General features: G+C 33.5%; 1 protein-coding gene across 1 annotated transcript in view; it reads left to right on the top strand.

Moving 5' to 3' along the window:
- The window catches only part of LOC126883698 (uncharacterized), a 43,359-nt gene extending 22,332 nt beyond the window's left edge, over positions 1-21,027 (top strand). The window contains exon 2 of the mRNA XM_050649359.1: positions 20,941-21,027. Coding sequence (XP_050505316.1) covers positions 20,941-21,027 — 87 coding nt within the window. The remainder of the gene's footprint in view (positions 1-20,940) is intronic.
- The last annotated feature ends 5,072 nt before the right edge of the window (positions 21,028-26,099 follow it).

The raw sequence follows: 26,099 nt of genomic DNA, 5'->3' as shown, positions 1-26,099 counted from the left end.
TCCAGCAGGACAGCTGCTAGCGAGAGTTAGCACCCTTGGGTGCTCATTACATCAAACCGAAGATTGTGTAAAAGGGGTTTGTTTGGGGAACATTTACTGTGCTCTTAGTAAAGACAGACTGTTTTTGTGATATTTAGTACATTTTTTAGAGTTCAATTGCACACACATTTTTCCTGCTTTATATTTTTATAGTATTTTTTCCTTAACAACATAATATTTAATTGATAGCGTTCCTCAATACTCTGCAATCTCTAAGGTAAAGATCTCTGAGCTCAGATATTTTCCCCTACAATAGTAGTCGGTACTCATATTTTGATTATTTTTATGCTGGTTTCCACTTTTATATAATTATTTAAACTTATTTCATTATTTTAGTATATGTTGAATTAAATTTTTCAAAATTAACTTCAAATATTATTCAAAATTTCAATTATTAACTTTATTTAACTTTAACGTATTAAATTCCTATGAACTTCTGGACTCTATTCCCTCAGAATAGTTTCTGGTTTCACTTGTTATTATTATTATAAACTACGAGTTAGAAAAAGGATCTGTTGTATCTAACCATAGGTTTATTTATTCGATAAAGGCTTGTGCCTGTCCAACTCACATTGAGTTATTTATATATTATTTACAATATCAGGTAGTATTTAAGGTGTACGTATTATATACGTACAATTATTATTTGATGAAGGTTCTACTAACCTAGGTGTAAGTTGTACTTTCTGTATTAGAGGTACCCTTATTCAGATTTTCTAACCTTATTAAGATTATTCTTAGATCACATTTGTATGATAATTTGGTAATTGACTTTCACTAGTATCATTTTTTTTTGTCATGTTAGAGTTACATACTAGTTACTTGTCTTAACTCGGAGATTGTGAAAATCTAGTAGTTACATTCAATAAATATACATTTATTGTGATTTTTTTTTCTTATTACTCCTTTGTCTTTAATAACACATTTTATAACTTAATAATCTTTAATAAGATTTAATATACTTGTACTACAAATTTAACATACTCTATAGCAGTGTAGAATACCTGGAAGAGGGTTAACCCAGTTATCCTTCTTCTGGCGCCCAAAAATTTATTCTATTTTCATTATATTATTATATTTACTCTATCTATTTTGTGAACATTGTCTTAATATCTTCTTTTCTAGCCATCATTGTCATTTCCTTTAATTTATTTTCTAGCCAAAAATAGGCGTGCAAATTGGCCGAATCCTTCCTTGAGTGTCAAGTGGCCATTCTCTTGCATATTGAGCTAGCTATTCAAGTTACATCTATCTATTCATAATTTTCATCTTCAGTCCTATATCAATTCTATACTCTTCGTCTTGGCATCTTTCCATACAAGTACTACTGCAAAGTAGTATTTTAGATTTCAGCTTCTTCAACGTAGAAGCCACATTTTTGTTCCTTTGGCTACATTAAGTAGATCTTCTTTTTCCTCCGTCTGTTGGAGTTTATCATTCTCCGTGCATCCACTCCAACAGAAAATCTTCTTCTTTCTGGTTACATCGGCTTCCCAACGTGGTGGCCTTATTTTTGGTCTGAGACAGTATTCATTTAGGTCAATTCTTCTCTTTTTATCTCAAGTTTCTTTGTTATTTCCGTTTGGTATCTCTATACACATCTTGTTACTTATTTATTTTATTTTTAATTTCTGATACATATCTGGTATTCTTATACGCTGTTTTGATTTTTGTTTATATTTTGGGACCTCATTATAGTATAGGTTTGTGCAACGTACATTTTGGGTTAAATTTGAATTTTTATTGGGAACTTTAATTTAATATTGCTATTAATAATATAATTCATATAACGTAATTTTATTTCTTCAGTCAATAGTGGTATAGTTGGAGGTACAACTAAGTGTTGATTATTATATATATATATATATATATATATATATATATATATATATATATATATTTTCTAGAGTGGTGGTAAGTTACATATAAATAAAAATTTACTTCCAGTATTTAGGTAGTAGGTTTACTTGAGTATACATTATTTATTGGATTATTTATCCATTTATTTGATCTTATTTATTTGATTATATACTGCATTATATATATATTATTTTTTTTACTGGCCATTTTGATTTTGTTGGTGTGTTGCTAATATTTTCTCGGTATATATTATATATATTTTGCGTGCAAACTTAGGTATCTTTCATACTTCTGTTCTTTGGACTATTTGTCAATAATTTTGCTCTCATCATGTGTGCTTTTAAAGCTGAACATCTTCTGGTGGATGAATTGGATTATGAATTAAAGATTAGGGACATAATGCCAGAGGAGTCGACAACTGTCGATAAAAAACGTAATCTTCTGAGAGGTGCTTTGAAACAAGAAGCTGGCAATAGGAGTTTTCTCCAAATTTCAGCTGTATCCATTCCTTTTGAGGAACAACAAAAAGGAATCACTGAAACATTGGACAGCTTGTCTAAAAAATCGAAAAGTTTAGGGGAACTGTAAAGGATACAGAGTATGCGCGATTAACATCTCGTCTAGGCCATATTTCTGCCCGTGTACACTTGTTGCATTGTCCTACCGAAGAACAGGAACCTTTCAAGAAATCTGTTTCTCTTAAAATATTAACACTAGAGGGTGAACTTGATTCTAGAGTTAACCCCATAGCTACCTCTACTCCTAATGCTCCAGTCAATGTACCTAGCTTGACGTACTCCAAACCTGTGCAAGTACACAAATGGGGTATTTCATTTACAGGTGAAAAACAGCACACTGATGTGATGTCATTTTTGGAAAGGGTTGAATGTCTTCGAGTATCTAGAGGTGTTTCTGAAGAGGATTTGTTTGCTGCGTCTGCTGAACTGTTCACCGGGACTTTTACATGGTTTAGGAAAAATAGGGGTAATTTTTCGTGTTGGTCTGATTTGATTAAAAAGTTGAAGTCAGATTTCCTTCCGTACTCGTTCCAGGACGACCTACTAGATCAAATTAAGAATCATAAGCAGAAACCGGGGGAATCTGTTGCTATATTCATTAATACTATATTAGGTATGTGTAGTCGTTTAGACACTCCTTTGTCAGATTTAGCTAAAATTAAAATCATCCTTAAATGTCTGTTACCCTTTTGTCATCAACAATTAGCTCTTATGGACATTCAGGACATTGATGACCTTACTGTAAAGTGCAAACGTTTGGAGGAAACGTTATCCTGGTCTTCTCAACCTCCATCCACATCTCGATCCTCTTCTAACTCTTCTTCTCAGCCAATTTCCTTTAGGCAACGTTCTTGGCAAAATAAGGGCCATGAACATAATTTTTCGGTTGTTAGTTCTCTTGTCTGCTGGAATTGTGATCAGCCTGGTCACCCGTTTTACAATTGTGGGATTCCTCAAAATCGTATTTTATGCCATGATTGTGGCCGAGAGAACACCTTTAAAAGAAACTGTTCTAAGTGTTCGGGAAACGAAACGTCGGAGGTCCGTCCCTGAACGTTTCTCCGTCCAACACCCAATCAGGGAATCAAACCCCATCGTCAAACGAAACTGCTGGACCAAGCACATCCAGCAACCCAAACCCATCTTCACGAAAAGGGAAAGGGGTGTCGTTCAAGAAAGCAGCACACACCACAAAACAAAATTAAACCAGAAATTATATGGGTGATACGTTAGCTTCGCTTGATTCAAGTGATCACCGATGTTCATTTACAAATTCTTCTTTGATTGGTAGTGTTCAATGTAACAATAATAATTGTGATAGTGATGTAGTTCCATTATCTATATTAGCTTCTAGTTTTGTTAATGATGTTGATACGTGTGGGTTAGTTCCATATAACGGTTGTAGACAACCAAATACTTTAGATCTAGATATTAATTCATTATTAGTTAGGAAACAAAATGATAATAGGCCATATCTCCCTATTCAAATTTTAGGACAATCGTGTTTAGCTTTGTTAGATAGTGGCTCTAATATTTCATTGATAGGGGCACATTCATTAAATTTATTGAAAAATTCTAGTATTCCCATTATGCCCATTTCATCTTTGCAAGTATCTACTGCAGATTGTACAGTTCAGTCCATTACGGGCAAACTCCAAATTAACATCACTGTGGCAGATTTATGTAGAGAAATTACATTTTATGTTATTCCTTCCGTGCAGAATTCTATAATTCTAGGTATGGACTTTTTCAATGCTTTCAATAGCACCTTAAGTTGTTCTGATTTTTCTTTTTCCATATCTGAATTTAATTTATCTACCCTTAGTGCTATCCATGATTTTTCTAGTTTATCTAGCTCTGAACAAAGGCAATTAGAGAGCATGATCTCTAAATTTACTACTCTTTCTTCAAAAGACAAACTAGGTCGTACGTCTTTAATATCTCACACTATTGAGGTGGGAAATTCTACTCCGTTCAGATTATATCAGTATCCTATACCTCAAGCCTGGCAGGCAGATTTAGAAAAAGAAGTAGATTCGATGCTTGCTTTAAATATCATAGAACATTCAACGTCGTCCTACTGTTCTCCGGTCTGGTTAACGAAGAAGAAGGATGGATCCTTCAGGATCTGTTTTGACGGTCGGAAACTAAACAGTATCACAACGAACAGGGATGCTTATCCGATCCCCAGAATAGATGTGATTTTGAGCAAACTTCAGAATGCCAAATACATCCCTTCTATTGATTTGTCTAAGGCCTTCTTACAGATCCCACTGAGTGAAGAGAGCAAGAAATATACTGCTTTTGCTGTCAGTGGTAAAGGATTATTCCAGTTTGTCACCATGCCTTTTGGTCTTGTTTCTGCTCCTCAGACAATGTGCCGTCTGATGGATTTAGTCATTGGTCCACAGTTAGAGCCCTATGTTTTTTATTATTTGGACGATATTTTGGTTGTCACTCCTGATTTTTCCCTTCATATGGAAATTTTAGATAAGTTATTTTTACGTCTTAAGGAAGCTAATCTAACGATCAATCTGGATAAATGTCAATTTTGTCGTCCTAGTCTTAAGTTCTTGGGTTATGTTGTGGATAACCAGGGGCTAAGGACTGATCGTGAGAAAATAGTTGCTATCAAAAATTTTCCTATACCTAAGACCACCACCCAAGTCCGTAGGATATTGGGAATGTGTGGCTATTATCGCCGGTTTGTACCGTCCTACTCTACCTTGTTGTCACCTCTTACTGATCTTTTGAAGAACAGGAAAAAGGGACAGAGCATTACTTGGACTCCTGAGGCTGACGAAGCTTATAGGCGCGTTAAAGATGCTTTAACGAGCGCTCCGGTCATGATGTCACCTAATTTTGATGAGCATTTTTATCTGATGACAGATTGCTCTAATACAGCTTCTGGAGGCGTATTATTTCAGTTGAAAGATGGCTCCGAACACCCCATAGCGTATACTAGTAAGAAGTTGAATAAGGCCCAGAAAAACTATTCAACTACAGAGAAAGAACTCTTAGCTATCATCCATGGGTTAGAAGCGTTTCGTTATTATCTGGAAGGTCGTAATTTCACTATAATTACGGACCATAGTTCCTTGGTATGGCTTCATAGTATGAAAAACCCTTCTCAGAGGCTTTCTCGATGGATATGCAAACTGGCTGCCTATTCATATAAGATTGTCCATAGAAAGGCAAACGGGGTATTGGTCGCAGATGCTCTTTCACGTGTCCACGATATTAATGTCCTAGATCTGTCTTCTTTAACTCCTGATGCGTGGTATCAGAATATGATTGATATGGTTACTCAAGACCCACAAAAATATCCTGATTTTAAGGTAGAGAATAATGTTCTGTATAAACACATCTTAAGTCCGATAGAGTCCTTATCCAATATGTCGGAGTGGAAAATAGTTGTACCTACCCCAAATAGGGAAAATATTCTGCATATGTTTCATGATGAAGTTACGGCTGGTCATTTTGGTTTTTATAAGACTTATCACCGTATTGCCGAATTATATTATTGGCCTGGCATGCGGAAGTCTATTAAAAGGTACATTTCTAAATGCATGGTTTGTGCTACTTGTAAACCAAGTAACCTACCACAAGCGGGACTTATGGGTTCCTTCAGGAACATCAATTTTCCTTGGCAGATGATCTCAATGGATCTCATTGGAACGTATTCTCGGAGCTACAAGGGTAATACCTATTGCCTGGTAGTTGTGGATTATTTCACTAAATTTCCTTTAGTTTGTCCTCTTCGTCAGGCCACAACTCCAGCAATTTTAAAATATTTGGAGGAACAAGTCTTTCTGGTGTATGGTGTTCCCCAAATTGTGTCGTGTGACAATGGTCCTCAGTTTGTATCAAAGGCCTTTAAAGATCTTTTAGCTAAATATAAGGTTCAAAAGACCTTTTACAATGCTGCCTACCATCCACAAGCAAATCATACTGAGAGAGTAAATCGCAGTATTGTCACAGATCTAAGGTCCTATACCTACCCGGATCACCGAGCTTGGGATCAATATATCCATTCCATAGCTCAGGCAATAAGGACTTCTGTCCATGAAGTGACCCAGTGCTCCCCAGCATATCTGAATTTTGGTAGGAATGTTGCGTTATCAGGTGATTATTTTGGATTAATTTCAGACAATTCCGAAAACCTTCCTCAAATATCTGAGAAACTTCATCGCTTAGATGATCTCCAGACGTTACCTCATATTTTCGCAGATATTAGGAAGAAGTTAAAAACTTCTTACCTAAGGAACCAGCAGCACTATAATTTGAGGAAACGAGATCTGCGATTCTTTGTTGGGGATCGAGTCTTAAAGCGCAATTTTGTCAAATCCAGTAAGGGTGATGCCATTTCTGCAAAGTTTTGCCAGAAATATGTCCCATGTACTGTATTAAGGGTAATATCTCCTTTGATTTATGAATTAAAGGACAATTCGACTAATAAGCGAATTGGTCAATTTCATGTAAAGCATTTATTGCCTGACAATACCATGGACGATGCTGATTCAACTTCATCGGAAGAAGATTAGCTTAACAGGGTTGTTGAGCTAATCCCTTCCTGTGTTTGCCTTTAGCTCGTTTTTATTATGGATTAGAATTAGTTTTAATTTTTTTAATCACTCGATAGTGCAGGTCCATAGTTCAATTTTCATCCTTCGGCATGGTTTGATGACTTCTAACTTCTTAAGTACTAGGTACCGAATTATTACGTAATACTACTTATATGAGTTATCATTTTTTTTTGTATTATGAATTGCATTTTAATCCTGAGGGATCAACTCTCAAGTATTAATTCAGCCAGTAATATTACCAAGTTCGATAAACTCCGCTTGTACTTTCAGTTTTACTTACTGAACCTCTTACCATAAAAGGGTTGTTGATTATTAGATATTTGGATATGTAGGCCCATACAGGTACTCTTGCTAATATAGATGGAACTATGTTACACTACCATATCTTAGGTTAAGTGTCACATGATGGATATTTGATTACCTACTTATTATTATTTTTTTTTATATAAATATCCTTTATATATCATGTTATTGGATTTGCCATATTGGAAACATGTGGTCGTTAATTTGTTATTGGGCTACTCTATTGACATTTGTCACTGATATCTTAAGTATATTATAATAATTCAGATCCTTTCTTTTCTACACAGTATAATTCTGGAATTAGTTGGAATTTAGGTGTATATATTATGAATTCTTGAGTCTTTCATATTTTTCCTTAGACACTAGTCTGTTGATGCTCAAAGTGGGTGAATACGTGGGTTCGAAGTTCAGCAAGGCGCGATTGCTATCCGATTTCGCAATCTATGTCTTTCATTGCAGAGTAGACAGATCTATCATAATATTTCTGGTCAGGGAATGTCTGCAGCATGTCCTAACCATTCTTGTGTAATTAGTCCAAATATTCCAGGTATACTTCCACATGATTTTGTTTATTTTATGTCTCTTGGTTAATAGTATATTGATGCTTGGACTATTCCGATACTTAGAGTCATGAATGTTAGTAATTAACCTTCCTGGACAAATGATTGATTTTTTTAGTATATCACCACTTCTTTCCTTTGGCATTAGTCGTTGCTTAGATTCAGTAGTATTTCCTGGATAATTCTATGTATGCGAGAACACATGAATCTACAGCTTTATTCAAAATTGGTAGCTCGTTCACGTCATATTTTGGCTTTACTATGGAATCATAGAACTTATAAGTTCATCCTTTATTTTTATTATTTAGTTTAGATAAGCTCATATTACCGGATGAGGGTAGATGTAGAGCTAATTTAGTTTATTTACTTAGTAGTGATGTGAATTGGTCCATAAATCTTCCTGGTCGTTCTTCATTGGATATGCTTTTGCGAATCTGGTGTCCATTGATAGTCTGACTTTGGATTGAGTGTCCGATTCCACATTTATTTTGGTTAATGTATTTGCATTCCTTTGGTATGTTTAGTATTTATATTATTTGGTATTGGTGAGAATTGTTCCATAAATATTCCTGATTGTTCTTCTCTGGATATGCTATTACGAATCTGGTGTCCATTGCTAGTTCAATTTAGGATTGAGTGTTCGATTTTTCACTTAATCTACTTATTGATTTATTGGGTCTTACTTTAGTATATTTACTTGTGTTATTCTACGAATTGGCTCACACCTTTGCCTGGTTGTCCGTCCTTGGATATACCCATTATAAATCTGATGTCCACGGATATTTCAACTTTGGATTTAGTGCCAATTCGACACTTATTTGTCATTATAAATTTAGGCTGTTTGGCTTTTAAGCAAAAACCTCGAGTCATTTTTGCCAGGACTTCGGGTGATCTTTTGCAATTCATGTTATTTGCTGCAGTGACCGTTCTGCTTTCCCTTGATCCCTAGTTGGTGATTATTTGTAATCTTGCGAATCAGCGGGGAATGATACACTACCACTACTTTAGTTTAATACTTTGGAAAAAAAAATTTCATTAAATTTTTTTTTTCGTAGTCGATGGGGAATGTGGCGTTCCGCCCCTTATAGAATCAAGTATTGATGGGAAGATAATATTTAATCATTGAAAATATTATTTAAATATTTTCGGGATTAACTTCTTTCAATGTTTCTTAAGATACAACGTAAAGCAATCACATAATTGCTAAATGCTTACTGACGTCACATTTAAACGTGGCAACCTTGGTTCCCTCGCGTTGACAGTTAATGATTAGGAGAGGAGTACGAAGAATTTCAGCTGGGAACTGAAGGCCGCGGAACGCGCCATTGTTCTCCAGTGGACGGTCTGAGTAGCGTTGCGGGGTCGTTGAGCGAAATTATTCACCTATAATTCAAAGTTCCAAATTTATTAAAGATTACAATAAATATTATAGTGAAGTTATCCAGCAGTGAACAGTGAATTTGAAGAATTTTAGAGAATATTATTTACAATGAATTCCGCCCCGGTAAATACACATTTTATTAATTATTTTATTCAGCAATTTTGGAAGTCCTTGACATTTGCTAATTAAGTTTCACATAGTCTGTTTTCATGGTTTTTATGGTTTATTTTCATGGATCAAACTCATCTAGAGATAATTGAATATTCGTTGTTAATTTGTGCTTCCAGTTGGAAAATAGAGCTAATTTAAACTCAATTTTTTAAATTCCTTTCAAGTCTACAGATCTCCTATCTTTTGAACGATGATCAAATAAGTATCCATTGCCTAGTCATACTATATTTCATCCTTGTATAATATATCTATATACCTGTGTATATATTATAATAAAATATTGTTCCACAGTAATTATATTTTGCATTTAAATTGGAAATTACATGTGTTATTTGACCAAGGTCATCTGATAACAACTTGATAAAAGGTCAAGCTGTCTAGTCATTCAAGTTTTTGGACTTAATGACCTATTTCTTCTTATTCCCATAGGAATAAAAACACTTCCTCGTATCTCTTGCTTCTTTTTTTTGACATTGGTAGATTGGTAGATTTTATATAATAAACACCACACTGTGTTTCTTTTAGCACCTACCATGAAATCTTAAAATCACCTAACAACAACACCAAGGCGAGACCACACTGAGAGAAACAATCACTAGGCGACCAGCCTGGATTATTTCCACATCCTTTTTCTTTTGAGTACCTCCAGCTGCTTTCCACCAGTCTTGAGTACCTTCAGCTGCTTTCTACCAGTCTTTCTCTCCTGTACCTCCAGCAGGACAGCTGCTAGCGAGAGTTAGCACCCTTGGGTGCTCATTACATCAAACCGAAGATTGTGTAAAAGGGGTTTGTTTGGGGAACATTTACTGTGCTCTTAGTAAAGACAGACTGTTTTTGTGATATTTAGTACATTTTTTAGAGTTCAATTGCACACACATTTTTCCTGCTTTATATTTTTATAGTATTTTTTCCTTAACAACATAATATTTAATTGATAGCGTTCCCCAATACTCTGCAATCTCTAAGGTAAAGATCTCTGGGCTCAGATATTTTCCCCTACAATAGTAGTCGGTACTCATATTTTGATTATTTTTATGCTGGTTTCCACTTTTATATAATTATTTAAACTCATTTCATTATTTTAGTATATGTATGCACTCCAACAGAAAATCTTCTTCTTTCTGGTTACAGGTTTAATAATTATATAAACTTAATAGTCAAGTCAAAATCATTTTTAAACTGTGACGAATACAATAGCCGAATAAGTGAAATTAAAGAAGCGAAAATATTTTCAGAACACCGGGTGCAAAAAAAACAACAAAGCACTATACAATGAAATTTAATGATCAAGCCAGCTCCCGCCAGCCACCTGCCTCTTGGAAGTTTAAACATTAATTTAAGCGAAAGGCCATTGTTCATTTGTGAAATAAACATTTTTTTCTGATTTATGACAGCAGTAAAATGTATTGTGAATTAAATAAATTACATACATTCTTCATTTTTCTGTTAAATAATTTAATTAAAAAAAATTTTTTTGTACACCCTTTATAATTAATTATATAAGTGTTTATGTTACTGAATAACCTTTCAAATGAGGTAGCACACGACCCCTATTGTCATTTAACCCCTTCGGTATGGTGATGCACCCGTGTGTATCATGCTTGACTGTCCGGTCAGTACGGTGATGCACACGGGTGCATCATGAGTTTTCTTTCGCCATAAGGCGGTGACACTATCTTCATCATATTTCAGGTATTTTTGTTCCGTCCGAATTACCTTATTCAAATCTAAAAGTGGGGAAACCACGCCCAAAATTGGGTGGTGTCCAGAAGGTGATTAGATTTAGTTAATTTGATTGGTGATAAGGTTGTTTGGATGTTTGACTGATGGGATTGTGTGGGAGGTGAAGGTACTGTGCTGCTGTTTACAACTTACCTTACTATCCCTTGCAAGACAATTCGGATGGTATTTCCCAGATTAGGAGACTGGGATGATATCAAGCACAAAATAATCTGGGGAATTCCATCCGAATTATCTTGTTTATATTTTTTACTAATTTTTGTTTAAAATGGTATTTTATGGAGAAAATTTAATTTAACTCACATACTATGTACAATAATAAATTTAATAAAAATAGTTTTATTACTAAAATTAGTGTTATTATTACATTAACTTTAATCAGTTGTAGTGTGATACTGTATTTTAACCGACCGCGTGGAGCCGCTCGGTAAACGGTCGAATCCGTATATAGCAGCCGACTTGCCGAATGACTGTCCGGCACGAAGGGGTTAAAAATCATCGATTACGTCATCCCACCCAGATGGATGACGTAACTAGTATGCCTATATGCCGAAATATAATTTAAAAATAATAATCGACCTGTTTCGGGATTTTTCCTTAAAGTCGCCGGTTTATGAAATAACGAATTTATTCCTTTCATTTGCACCATAATGTATACAAAAATATTATTATTTCCTTGTTTGTCTTTATGAATATGTTACCCATATTATGAGAAATAAAGACGTATCACATTTTAAGCACTTATTGACTTACACCGATTGGCTTCTGAGGCATCGATTTATCAACATTGGCCATTTGCTTCCGGCCACTGTCGTTATTGACCGGTTATTGATGAAAAATCTAATTTTACGTTAAGTTTTTACAACATTGGCTAATATTTAAGGGTATTGTCGTTAATGGCCGGGCGTTGTCGTTAATAACCAAGGAAAATGGACATTCACGACAATGCCCGGTCATTAACGTCAATGTCCAATTTACATCATTGACCGTAACATAGTCATAAGCTTTTGAGTTGAGAAGTTGTTAAAGTTTATACTAGAACATAATATGCTGGAATATAACCTAAGTCACACTGTGCACTTAAAATCTGTACTTGAGGGTTATTATTTGGTCTTAAAATTTCTAAATGTTCCAGGTTATTCAATATAAAACCTTGATTGCAAGTATGGAGGATGGAGAAACCTGTCTGTGTTGGCCTGATGTTGGGCAATATATGTAACGATCTATGTCGTTACATAGATCGCCCAACATCTCGGGTTTTTTGTTGTTTGTAGCATTTAATTTTACTTTAATCGGGACATGAAGATGCTGTGCAAAGTATAGACAGCGAAACCGGTCGTCAGTTGTAAAATAAATTGTTTGTGAGAACGTCTCTCTTTTCTTTACTACAATAAGTTGTTTATATTTTTTGAAACTGTTTGTTGAATACTACGCAAACCCAGAACTAGTTTATCTAAAAACTAGGTTTATCCGAAATAAATTCAATATTAAATAGATCTGGATCCCGCGTATACCTAAAAAAGTTGATTAATAGCAAGCTGAAAATTTGTTAATAGCTTAAGGGTGCCTAGTCGGACAAACTTTAATGTATGGGAACACTGGAACAGGGGAAGTTTTAATTGTGGAACAAGTTAAAAATTTAGAAACGTCAGACCACGAAAACGTCCCATGTATTTTGTCGGACAGAACTTCCAATTGATTTGTTACCCTTTCATTAAACTCATGCAAAAATCAGACTGCTATTTGTCACGTGTCATAATTCCTGTCATTTGACATGTTCTACGTGTTCCACTCATTAAAATGCGCAGTTGGTGATAAATAGCAGCCTGATTTTTGCAGGACAGTTAAATGAAAGGGTAACAAATTAATTGGAAGTTCTCTCCGACAAAATACAAGGGACGTTTTCGTAGTCTGACGTTCCAAATTTTTAACTTGTTCCACAATTAAAACTTTCCCTGTTCCAGTGTTCCCGCACATCAAAGTTTGTCCGACTAGACACCCTTAAGCTATTAAAAAATTTTCAGCTTGCTATTAATCAAGTTTTTTTTCATACGCGGGATCCAGACCTAAAAGAAAGAATTTTGAATCAAACCCGTCTTTCCACGATGATAGTCTTCATGAAATCCGTCTTTCTCTGTTCGATCAATAGGAGGCTGGTGAAGTGGGTTGAGGGGCTCACTCACATTTAATAATTCTAGTATTTGTCTGATGCAATGTAATTATTTGTTTAGTTTTATCAGCTATGAACTTTTGGTAATTCGCATAGTTCTTTTCTTTTAAAACAAGAATTATTGCAGTAATAATAATTAATGTAGTAATCTAATTTTATCAGCTATGAATTTTTGATAATTTGCATAGTTCTTTTCTTTTAAAACAAGAAGTATTGCAGCAATAATTATTTTTTAATTTTTTACTCCAAAGATTTTACTTATTCGTCATGGATATTCAAGTGAATCCTGTAGGACCCGGGAAAAGGCAAAAAGAGAACATCGGTGCGAATTGAATGGGAAAATGGGCAGCTTTTTTATTATTTAAGGCAGAATGAAATACTATACTATAAATATCTTATTTAGGGTACATTCCATGTCAAATCACTCAGGCAAAAAATTTTGGATCTCCGATTTGTCTGAAAATTGGTATATAGCTTCTGAGGGACGTAAAAATAAGATATTTAAGGTCAAAAAATCTTCTTCTTCTTTTTTTCTCAAAATGTTATTTTATGCGATTTTACAGTGATTTGGTGTTTATTTAAACAAATTTGCATTTTCTGTCGTAAAGTATCAATGAAAAACATAATATTTTAATAGAAAGGACTCAAAAATGTCATTATATGGCATTATAACAAGTTACTTTGAATCAAAACAAGTTTTTGATCAAATTTTATAGTGTAAAAAACGTTAAAATACCGTTTTTTACATTTTTCTCCATTCCAAAAATACATCATCATCGATTTGGCTGAAAATTTGGCCACAGATAGCCAAAAGATAGGACTTTAAGTGGTTAGAAGGATTTGAATTATATTACAATACCAAAAAAGTTACATGCAGTAATATTAGAGTCAAAAGTATATATTAGTCCAGTCGGGATAGCATTTGACCTTGAATGCCGAGCTGCCCAAAAGTTTATTTTTCTGATCTTTAGAGCAGTCAGTAGTAGCCTAAATTTAAAATCACGAATGAATTCCTCCGTTACGTTAGCCGCCATCTTGATTTTATAGGAGAACTTCTTTTGCTCAATATCTCCGCCATTTTTAACTTTTCGACAAAAATGGTAGGAACTGAAATTGTTCCAAATAAATCGTATTTATACTTATTACAATTTCTTTTTAACAATTTTTGTCGTGAGGTCGATATTTTTGACTTAATTATACTTACAGTAGACGCCTATATTTTTGACTATAATATTACATGTAACTTTTTTCGTATTGTAATATAATTCAAATTCTTCTCACCACTTAAAGTCCTATGTTTTGTCTATCTGTGGGCAAATTTTCAGCCAAATCGATTATGATGTATTTTGGGAATGGAGAAAAATGTAAAAAACGGTATTTTAACGTTTTCTACACTATAAAATTTGATCAAAAGCTTCGCTTGTTTTGAATCAAAGTAACTTGTTATAATGCCATATAATGACATTTTTGAGTCCCTTCTATTAAAATATTATGGTTTCCATTGATACTTTACGATAGAAAATGCAAATTTGTATAAATAAATACCAAATCACTGTAAAATCGCATAAAATATCATTTTGAGGAAAAAAGAAGAAGAAGATTTTTTGACCTTAAATATCTTATTTTTACGTCCCGCAGAAGCTATATACCAATTTTCAGACAAATCGGAGGTCCAAAATTGAGTGATTTGAAATGGAATGACCCTTAGATATGTTTTTAAAATCTACCTGAGTCTCCAACTTCTGAACTTAACTCTGGTACATTAAAATGTAATGCATTTGTCGTGATCCAGAGGTGCTCAGAGCAAGGCTCAGGTGGCCTAAGCCAAAAATTGAGTATTTTTAGATAAATACATCAATAAAAGCAGCACAAAAGATCTTCGGATTAACAAGGGTCTACACAACCTACCTCTATATTTAGCTAAGATGCGCTACATAATTTCTAGCGCCATCCCATAAGCATAATGGAAATACGAATGCAATGATTGCATTTATCTCAAAACTTCGATTTTGAGGTTCGGTGTTGCTCCGAGCGCCTTAAATACAGAATATTAAAAGAAGACGGCCAAAAAAGGATACATAAAAAGAAGGTAAAAAAAGCACATGCTAAGTACTTTATCGCTAACCGATTACTTATTATGAAAATAACCGTATGTCTTAAAACATTTTTAATGTTCATATTTATAAATTTCGAGTAAACAGAATTTGTTAGCAATATTATGATTCTGATAGAGCATAAATGCACTAAATGCATAAGCACTAATATCTGAAAGTAGAGGTGGATTTAAAAAATGCGACTAATTTCTCAAAAAGAATTAAATTTAATTCATAAAGAAGCGTCCTTCCTAATATAAGCTTCTTTATATATTGCTAAAGAAGCATCCTAATAGAAAAAAGGTATCAAGAATGTACTTGTCGGAAATGGAAAATAAAAACTATCAGGTTACTTAGTAGGTAATGATCAGTCATGAACAAGTTGAACGAATTTGATCAAACTTAACCATATTATTAAAATCAGAGATAAATAAGCATGAGTAATATAAACAAAGCATGAGTAAAAATAGAACACCATATTATAACTAGTAGTAAAAAAAAGCTACTAGAGAAAGAACAATTGATTTAAACAGCGGCAAAAATCAAAAACCATGGTTCACACAGAAAGTCAAACATTAAGCAAAATAACAGAAGAATCAAAGATATAAAACAAATAATAATATATTGCGAAAAATTCTCAAATGATATGGACCATGATTTACGAAGAGGTCAAACATAGGTGTGGAACATGTTGAGGACCACGAAGAAGCCAACTACTGAAAAACTACAAAATATAGCAGTAAAGTTAGAAGAATGCGCATCGAAAATATACACATAGAGTCAAAAGTTATGCATCACTAAAAATTATGCTCATTTTCATAGTGGATTTTTTCGTGAAGACATTAACGGATTCCGCTAATTTTTTTAATATTGTAGATTTTTCTTTGGTATTTACACAGATGGGCAAATGTTACCTTAAACTTCTCTTTTGAACCCACACGTAAGTGTGGGTATAAATCGAAATCGTATTATAGCCTTATGTTTTACAAACATTTTGTTTTTTGAATGTTCCTAATATCTTTAGAATTAAATAAATTAGACGGTTTTATGGTTTAACATGACGTATTTTAACTGAAACATAACTAAATTAACAAATAAAAAAACAGTTAATAAACCTTTAAAACAGAAAGGTACATAATGTTAACAATTCTGGTCGACAACATAAGAGTATGGTTGTCGACCACGTGAGCGGTATACAAAGCGCAACATAAGAGAAATGAGATTCTTTAAGGGAGGCTCTGTGATGTTGTGGGGTGGAATTTCCTTGAGAGTAGGTACGAATTTGGTGTCTACTCTGGAGGCTCTTTAAAGAGCGAGATGTACATTGCATAGAGAACTTTATGTGAATACTTTGTTCCTTTCGCAGTATATATAGGAAATAATTTTATCTTAGTGTCTGATAAGACATGGCCTTCTCACGTATCGCATGTCGTTAGTTAAAACAGATATTAAAGATTAAAATCGTGTAGTTTCTTTGTTATTAAAGATATCAGAGAAAGCAAAATGTTTACAAAATATGAGACTATAACATAATTTCGATGTATACCAACCGTTGTACCTTTTCGTCCCTACAGGGTGTCTTAAACTTTTGTTTCAGTTAAAACACATGTCCAAAAATAAAACCTTCTATTTTCTTTATTTCTAAAGATATCAGTGACATTAAAAAAATGTTCACAAAACATAAAACTACAATACCATTTTGGTTTATATCCACACATGTACCTTGTCCTCGCTACAGGGTGTCTCAAAATTGACACAAGAAAAATATGTCTGTTCTTTCACTCGGTATAAGTAAAAAAAAAGTTTGAGTAAACCTTTGCCCAACTGTGTAAGTACCAACTAAAAATCCAAAATAATAAAATAAATATTAGCGGAATCAGTTAACTTGTAATGAAAAAATCAACTATGAAAACGAGCATAATGTTAGGTGACGCATAAATTTTAAAACTACGTTTATATAAAGACGATAATGACGGGTATGGAAATATCTAGTGACAGGTATCTGTGGCAGGAAACAAAACAGCAGGCAACGAAAGCAGCGAGAATATCTGGTTTCCTTAGAGATATAATCTGGCGGAATAAATGTAGGTATGACCACGAAAAACAAATTTCGCGTTCATAAGTTCGACCCTTACTGACATAAGCAGCTGAGACAAGGGTCGAAAAAATAAAGACCAAACAAATGATGAGAAAAACAGAGACGAAAACCCTAAGATTCATAAGAGGTATCACACTCAGATATAGGATAGGACACGAAGAGACATTGAGACTGCTAGGGATTTAAGACGTAGTGAGATGGACAAGAGAACGACCATGCTTGTGAAGAGACGACGTAGATCGGATGGAACTTTAACATATTATGGCCAAATGGCGGAAGACACAGAAGCATAATACCAGCGACACATAGGAAAACTCAAAAAACGATGGTACGAGAGTTGGAGCTCCGGATTGCAGCAGAGACTGTAATAGGAGAAACAATACATAAGAAGAAAAAGAGAAGGTTGTGTGTGTGTGAAGAGAAAGAGATGGAATTAGACAAAGAGTCTTTTTGCCACAAAATTTTGTTATAAAAATGTTTAAATTTTTATCATAATATCATTTATAAACTTGATTAGGATATTATATATAGATTTGTCAGAATAAGATAAAAGATTGCTGATGTTAACTGGAAGGCTAATGTTAAGGTCAATTAAACCCAAATACATATAAGTTTCTAGTCTGATCCCTATGATTAAGACAATCAAAGAATACATGGTTCAGATCCCCGATGGACTGATTGTTACACGAACAGAAGGGAGTTTCATAGATTCCAATTCTATGTAGATGCTCTGGAGAAAGGGCATGGTTAAGTTTTAGCCGGGTTATTAATGAGAAATGTACTTTGTTATAATTGTAGTTAAAATAAGGTATACTTTTTGGTAATAATGGGTGAATAGAAAAGTAATGATTTCTTGATATCTGCTGAACATCTTCGTATTTGGACCTCCATCTTTCCCTGCCAACACTTCTGATAATAGAAAATAGGTCTTTAAAGTTGAGAATTTTTGCAATTTCTGGTATCTCAGATGTATTTTTTGCCATTCCATCCACTATTTCGTTTCCAACTACTCCACTATGTCCTTTAACCCACAGTAAAGTCACTGTTTTTTTTTGTAGATTTTAGATTACGTAATATTTTTTGATATCAAGAATAATGAAGTTTTGGGAATTATCTAATGGATGGCTACATATAGCTAGTAGTACTGCCTGAGAGTCTGAGACTATTACAACGTTCTCGCAATAATTAGAAACACACAAAGTTAGTGCTTTCTGTATGGCAGCAGCCTCGGCTGTAAAAATAGAATAACAATCACGAATTCGGTATTTTTCTGCATAATTGTTGTTTGAAACAAAAAATGCGAAACCAGTACTTTCATCTGTTTTGATCCATCTGTATAAATTATTCTTAAATTTTTCCCTAATTTGCTTAGTATGGATTTAAATGTAAGTTTTGTTAAAGTTGGCAAGTCTGAATAAGATGGCATTATAATGGTTGGTTTGTCTATCAGAACTTCAAAGTCATGTTCGAAAAAAGGAAATTTTGGTAGCTGTAAAATATAAGGTTGGTAAAGATTCGTATCGATAAAAGCTTCTGTAAGAGGAGGCGAATTTTTATCCTCCAGTAAGAATTTGTTAAATTTTCTGTCAAAAGTAGACCTATTTTGTGAACCATAGTTGTATTAAACGTTCTGTATTTTATGAGACATTTGTTTGCGTACGTATGTATAATATTTGCGTACGTATGTATAAAGGTGGTTCTTGAGCCTCTGCTAGAACTGCATGGCTTGGTGAGGACATCATAGCTCCTAGACAGATTTTTATAGATTTATATTGTATTCCGTTTAGTGTTAAAAGATTTGTTTTGCAAGTAGAGCCATAAAGAATACAGCCATAATCTAGAATGGATCGTATGTAGGATTTATAAAACATTAAGGAAATATATTGGTCTGCACCCCAACTTTTTTTGGAAACGAAACGCAGAAGGTTAATTCCACGCTCTGAATTTGTTTTACATATTTTATGTGGCTAGACCACAAGAGTTTTTTATCTAGGATCATGCCCAGATACTTATACTCTTCTGCTAAGGAAAAAGCATATTCACCTATATGGCATTTGCCTTTGATTTTTTGTTTACGTCTTGTAAAACATACAATCGAAGACTTCTCTTGTGATATGCTAAATCCCATGCTTTTAACCCACCTATCTATATTCCTAAAGTTACGTTTTAGATTAAACATACAATCATCGTAGGATTTATGGCTGGTATATAAACATATATCATCCGCATACTGTATTATTTTACATTTGTCATCTATCAGGCCATGCAGATCTGCAGTGTAAACATTAAATAATAAAGGGTTTAAAATTGAGCCTTGTGGAAGACCGTTATATAAGATTCTTGGACCGTGTAATACATTATTATGGTCACGTAAATATATTTTTCTGTTCACATACAAATTTAATATATTTACAGGTAATCTTTTATCGATACCACATGTCACCATTTTTGAATCTACTATATCCAAATCAACCACGTCATACGCACCCTTTAAATGTATAAACAAACGTAGCATAAAATCGTTTTTTTGAGAAGCAGAGTTGAATATCCGAAACTAAATGTATGAGAGCAACAATTGTGCCTCGACCTCTACGAAATCCATACTGTGAATAGGGAAAAACTGCTTTACTTTCTAAAAGATGTTCTACTCTCAATTTTATTAGTCTTTCAAAAGATTTTGTTACACATATAATAAGGAGATGGGCCTATAAGATGATGGAAGCTCTGGATTTTTGTTGAATTTAAGTATAGGACATATATTTTTTTATTTATTAAACACCAATAAGATGCTTAAGGACATTACAATCTGATCAAATAATGTGATCAATGAGCAACTTATTTCTGACTTAAATTACTACTAAAAAACTTAAGACTAAGGAAAAACTCGATAGTACCCCCTAGGTTCTGTTAATATATTGCACAAATTTTAACTTGTACCATCACTTGCACCGTTCACTATTTTTCACTTAATTAACTCGAAGTGTTTCTTCCTCTTGAGTCTTCTAGCTAGATCCGTGTTGTCGAGGAGCTGGATGGCCTCAACATTGACGTGTTGAAGAAGTCGTTGTTCGTGACTCTTGGCAAATTTTTCAATGGTCTTGTTAACAGTATCCATGTCTAGGTCCCTATGGAGATCACTGTTCCCATAGTACCATGGAGCGTTGACAATGCTCCTTAGCACTTTGTTTTGGAATCGCTGAATGATAATTAAATTTGTATTACTAGCGCAGCCCCATAGTTGGATGCCATATGTCCATATAGGTTTTATAATCTGTTTATACAAAAGTATTTTATTGTACGTATAGGACATATGACTATATTTTTTAAAGTATGGCAATATTCTTGTTTCAACAACAAATTATTAAAGATTTGTAAGAGAACATGTTTAGCATTTGATGGTAATTGGTCCAATATTTTATAGGTAAAACCGTCTAAACCAGGTGCTGTATTTCTGCTCTTTTTGAGAGCAAATTCTAGTTCTGAAAAAGTAAAAGGTCTTGACATGTGATCTATATTAGTATTAAAACGAAATATCTATGTTATTATCAGCAATATTACCTGGGACAGATGAAGGTGCAAGTTGATCTAGTAACTTTTTAATGAGATCTTCAGAAAGTTGTGGTTTTTTGTTGTACTGATGATTGTTGGAAATTCATTTTACAGTTCTCCAAATTTTTGAGAGAGGAGTACTTTTGTTCAAACTATTTAAAAAATTTATCCAGCTACATTTTTTCTTCTTTTTAAATAACCGTGTAATTTGGGGTGCAATGCTCTCATACATTATGTAAATATTATGGTTACTTTGCATTCGGTATGCTTTCAAAGCTCTTGATTGTTTTTTTATTATATTATGTGTACATTCTTCATGCCACCAATAGGGACTTGGGGTTGAAGGAGTAAAGGGTTTCTTTATGGGTATAGATTTAGAGGCCACAATGGAGATAGTTTGAACAAGTTGAGCTGTTTGCTCATCGTTCGAAAGATCATCGGTTGTTGAAAAAGTAGAAAGTTGATTCTCTAAATATGTATGGAACAGTTTCCAGTCAGCGCGGGAATCATTCCAGTTGGTTGATGGATTAATTAGAAAAAAAAAATGATTAATTTTAAGTTCTATTTTAATAGGAAAATGATCGGATCCCAGTGTGTCAGAGTGTACTGACCAGTTTATACGGTTTTTAAATGTAGCTGATGTGATAGTCAAATCAACGGCAGAGTGATTCCAACTTGGCCCGATTCTAGTAGGTGTTCCGTCATTTTGAAAGACTAGTTCGAGAAAATTCATACTTTCGACTAAAGTTCTACCATTACGGTCATCCGGGATCGGACCCCACATGCAATGGTTGGCATTAAAATCACCACAAAAAACTCTTTTATTAAAATCAAATTGTTTGAATAAATGTATCCAATCTGTTTTCCTACTCTGATGTCAGGCGGTCTATATATAGACACAAAATATATATTAATTTTATTAAGTAAGACTGCACACACTTCTATTCCAGTATTAAAATTATAGTTACTATTTATTATTTGATGATCAATGCTCTTTAGTATGAAAATACCTACGCCACCGTATCCGCTGTCACGACATTTCCAAAACAAAATTATATCCTTTTAATTTAAAATCTATTTGGCTTTTCAACCAAGTTTCGGATAAGATAATAATATCTACATGAAAATTATTAATATAATTTACAAAATTATCCCTATTACTAACTAAAGATCTACAATTCCATTGTAAAATATTTAACAAAAATTGACTAGGCTGATTGTGTTTTTACATTTGGAGGTTAGTGACTACTGTCATCGACACTAGTCCCTACATTATCCGTTTCTGTGTTAGTACCATATCTTCTAGATTATTAGAAATAAGTTTTCTTAATTCATTGTCTAAATTGCATATGGTTTGAGATTGGTTAGTAGTATCTATGAGTTGGTCTATATGAGATGTCACAAGTAATATAAGTTTCTCTTTATAATCAATAAATTCGTCCCTGTAAGGATTATAGGGATTATCGGATTAGATTTAGGGGTGGGTCTTTTGCTAGTTGAGGCAGAGGAATGGGGTGAATTGGAGGAGAAGTTGCTTTACGTTTGTTAGCTGTATTTGTTGTGTTACTAAATCTTTCTGCCGGTTTATTTAATGTGAAATTAGGGGTATTGTTAGTTGGGTTAGGTAAGCTTGGAAAATTAGTAATATTATTTAAAATAGCAAATATATTATTAGTAGTTATTTTTGCGTAGTTCGGGTTATGTAGTTGCTCTGCTTCTTTGAAATTGATAATTTCTGTTGCCATTATTGCCTTGATTTTCTCTGTTTCTCGTATATTGGACATTTTCTTGACAAAAAGGTGTGCTCGTTAGTTTTACAATATATGCATAGATTATTTTCACTACAAGTTTCTTCTGTATGAGACGTGTCTGTACATTTTTTACATCTATTCTCCTTGGATTTACATAATTTTGAGCTGTGTTCAAATGTGAGACATCGGTAGCATTGCACTACTGGATTTACGTAAGGATCGACTACGAAATTACATAAGTTATTTATTATGTTTTTGGGAACTTCATTGCCCAAAAATTCTACAATTATTATTTGTCTTGGTACTAATTGGGTAGTACCGTCGCTGTTGGGTTATTTTTCTTTGGATTCTCTGCACATTCACCACCTGATTTTCAGAAATGATTGCGTCTTTCAGGTAATCCTCTGAAAATAATGTGTCAACCATTTTGACCACGCCCTTTCTGTGCGGGTAAAATTTAGGGATATATGCTATTAGATCGTTTTTAATTATCAATTCATGATTAATTAATTTATTTGCTTCAGAAAAAGTTTTTATTGTGAAAATCCACAAGGAAAAAGTTTTCCTGCGGTTGGCTGTATACCATGTAATACAAAAACAGCAAATCCTGTATAAGAGGTACATTTTATATATTATACAGGATTTTAGATATACCTTTTATACAGGATTTGCTTTTTTATTGTGACTTTTACCCTATTAATACCTAGAGTTTTTATGTCTACTACGTCATTTTTTATTAAAGAATCATTTAACAAAAAAGAACCTACCCTGATTGGAAATAATCTTCCTGTACTAGAATTTTTATGTTCAATATAAACAAAGAATGGTGCCTTATCGTCAGATTTATACCTGTTATCAAAATCGATTAAATTATTTACAGACCTGTTTTTATCCATATTAGTTTTTTTAGAGTTGTTTTGGTCAGGTGGTTCACCTATTGACTCTGCTTCCATATTTACCTAGATTTCGTTGAAAAAATTTATGGCTCTAATAAACACTTTATTAGCACTAATTAAATAAATTTGCAAAATATCACAAAAGCAATTATTTTGAAAACACACACCGAAGACAATAATATTGGAGCGACCTTTACTCTATGATTGTCGAAACGATACTGAAAGAGAAAGTTACTTAGTGGAATTTCAAAAGTGTGTTCAATCCTAACTATAATTTAGGTTTTGGTACAACTAGAATTGACATGTGTTCAACTTGCTTAGAACAAACAAAGAACAAACGTTTAGACTAATTACACAGAGAAGGACGCAGAAGTTGTGTATGGCGCTTTTCTTATTTGCAATAAGACATGTTTGATAATATCAAAAACCGCAAACATATATAATAGAATAGTTAATTAAGCCAGATGTGAACATTTCTGTTGATATATTCATTGTAAATTATAATATGGTTTAACACAAGTTAAATCGTTTCACATTTGATTTACATACTATAGGTAATAGCAAATTTTTGGATAATTTATTGAATATGTCTGTGTTATCTAGTGCCATTTAAAATAAGGCATAAAGGATGTCGTAGATTAGTTTAAAAAAATCTAAACACGTTTTATATTTTAACTGTTAAATAAATTTTTAATAAAAAATAGTCAATATTCAATATCTTCATTATGTATAAAGCTTTAGCAAGCATTGTTTAGGAAAATATTTTATAAATTGAATCAAAACCAAAAACCGTCCCGATAAAAGTTTTTTCCAATTCTACGGTCCTCTGAGAGTCCTTCATTTTTTAGGGATTGTTAGTTTATATATGTGAAACTTCTGGGAAAACGAGTTTCTCCAGTGTGTTCATTTTATATAGTTTGTTTACTCTTTTTTCCATTTTGTTTCTGTCATCTGATACGGGTATAGCGTTACAAGCTAACAGGAAATTTAAAATGGATTTTGTACGGTGCTCTGCCTATATTTAATATCCCGCTTTGTATTACCTACGTGCTACAGCCACTATTGAAATGATAAGAAGGATTTTTAAAATATGCGTAAGTTGTATTTGTTTTTTATGCTCTCTTTTAATGGGTTATCTTTATCAACGCAATAATATAGATTATTTCATTCATAGGAGATTCTGACCAATAGAAAGCTACATAAATCTAAATTAAATCGATAATTTTTGATAATTTCCCGTCGTCAAGTATATTACGTCAGATGCCCTTCGTTTCTACGGAAAAATACATTCAGTGATATTAATGACAATTAATGTTTTAAAAATTATAAAAATGATGACTTTCAACCGTAAAATATTTATAACAACTGTGTGTTTAATTGTACCAATTTGTACTTACATAAATAAATTACAATAAAATTTTGGTTTTCAACAGTTTTATTCATGAAGTAATCGCAGCAAATTGCACTCGATCTCTAAAATTAATATAGAACTTTTGCCCTCGTGACACTTTTGACGTAATTTCACTCGCCTTCGGCTCGTGAAATTAAAACTCTCAAAGTGTCACTCGGAAAAAATTCAATAATTTCTTTCGGCGTTGAAAGAAGTAGGTGCTATGGATTATGCTATGTTCTAAATTATTGCTTTTCTTTGCTCGATCAAATTGACTTGGTGGACCATGTACAGAACACTCTGACTAGTTCTATCGCTAATAAGACTTAAATTTGAAATGTGACATATGTTTTCCCTTTGAATAGGAGTGTTGTAATGTTTTATGATGTAATACACATGGAATGACTATTAACAGTTCCATACAATCACAAAAAATTCTCATCCAACACTTTCCGATTTTCGAAGAGCAGGTTTCTCTTCGCTTTCCTATGATTCTGAAATATTTTTGAAGTTTTGTCTTCGTTTGACCGTCTCATTCTGTAAATCAATCGCCCCTGCTTAAATAATTTCATCCTCGGAGCCAGATCAATAGACTCAGCATTCTTCGACATTGAGCCAGTGAAATATTTTTATCTGCATCGGACGTGCTCAGCATCCAAATTTTTTATTATATCATGGCGACCTGTATTATTGTATTAAGGCTGGCGCCCAATTATACGGAACAGCTCGCTACCGAACAGACCGCGACGAGCAGCATTTTAATATTTTCGTGTATACAAATGGCTCAGCACGATGTGCTATGATTCCGTAAAGTAGGCGCTGAGCCATTTGAATACACGAAAATATTAAAATGTCGATCGTCCGTTCCGTAGCGAGCTGTTCCGTATAAGTGGGCGCCGGCCTTTAATCAAATTATTATAAATCAGTATGTGAGAGAAATAAAGAAAAATCAGATTTGACTGAAGCCTTATTATACAGTGAAAACGTTTGAGTT

The sequence above is a fragment of the Diabrotica virgifera genome, chromosome 4 (assembly GCF_917563875.1).
Source record: "Diabrotica virgifera virgifera chromosome 4, PGI_DIABVI_V3a".
NCBI classification, from domain to species: Eukaryota; Metazoa; Arthropoda; class Insecta; order Coleoptera; family Chrysomelidae; genus Diabrotica; species Diabrotica virgifera.
This window is presented reverse-complemented; position numbering and strand designations above follow the sequence as displayed.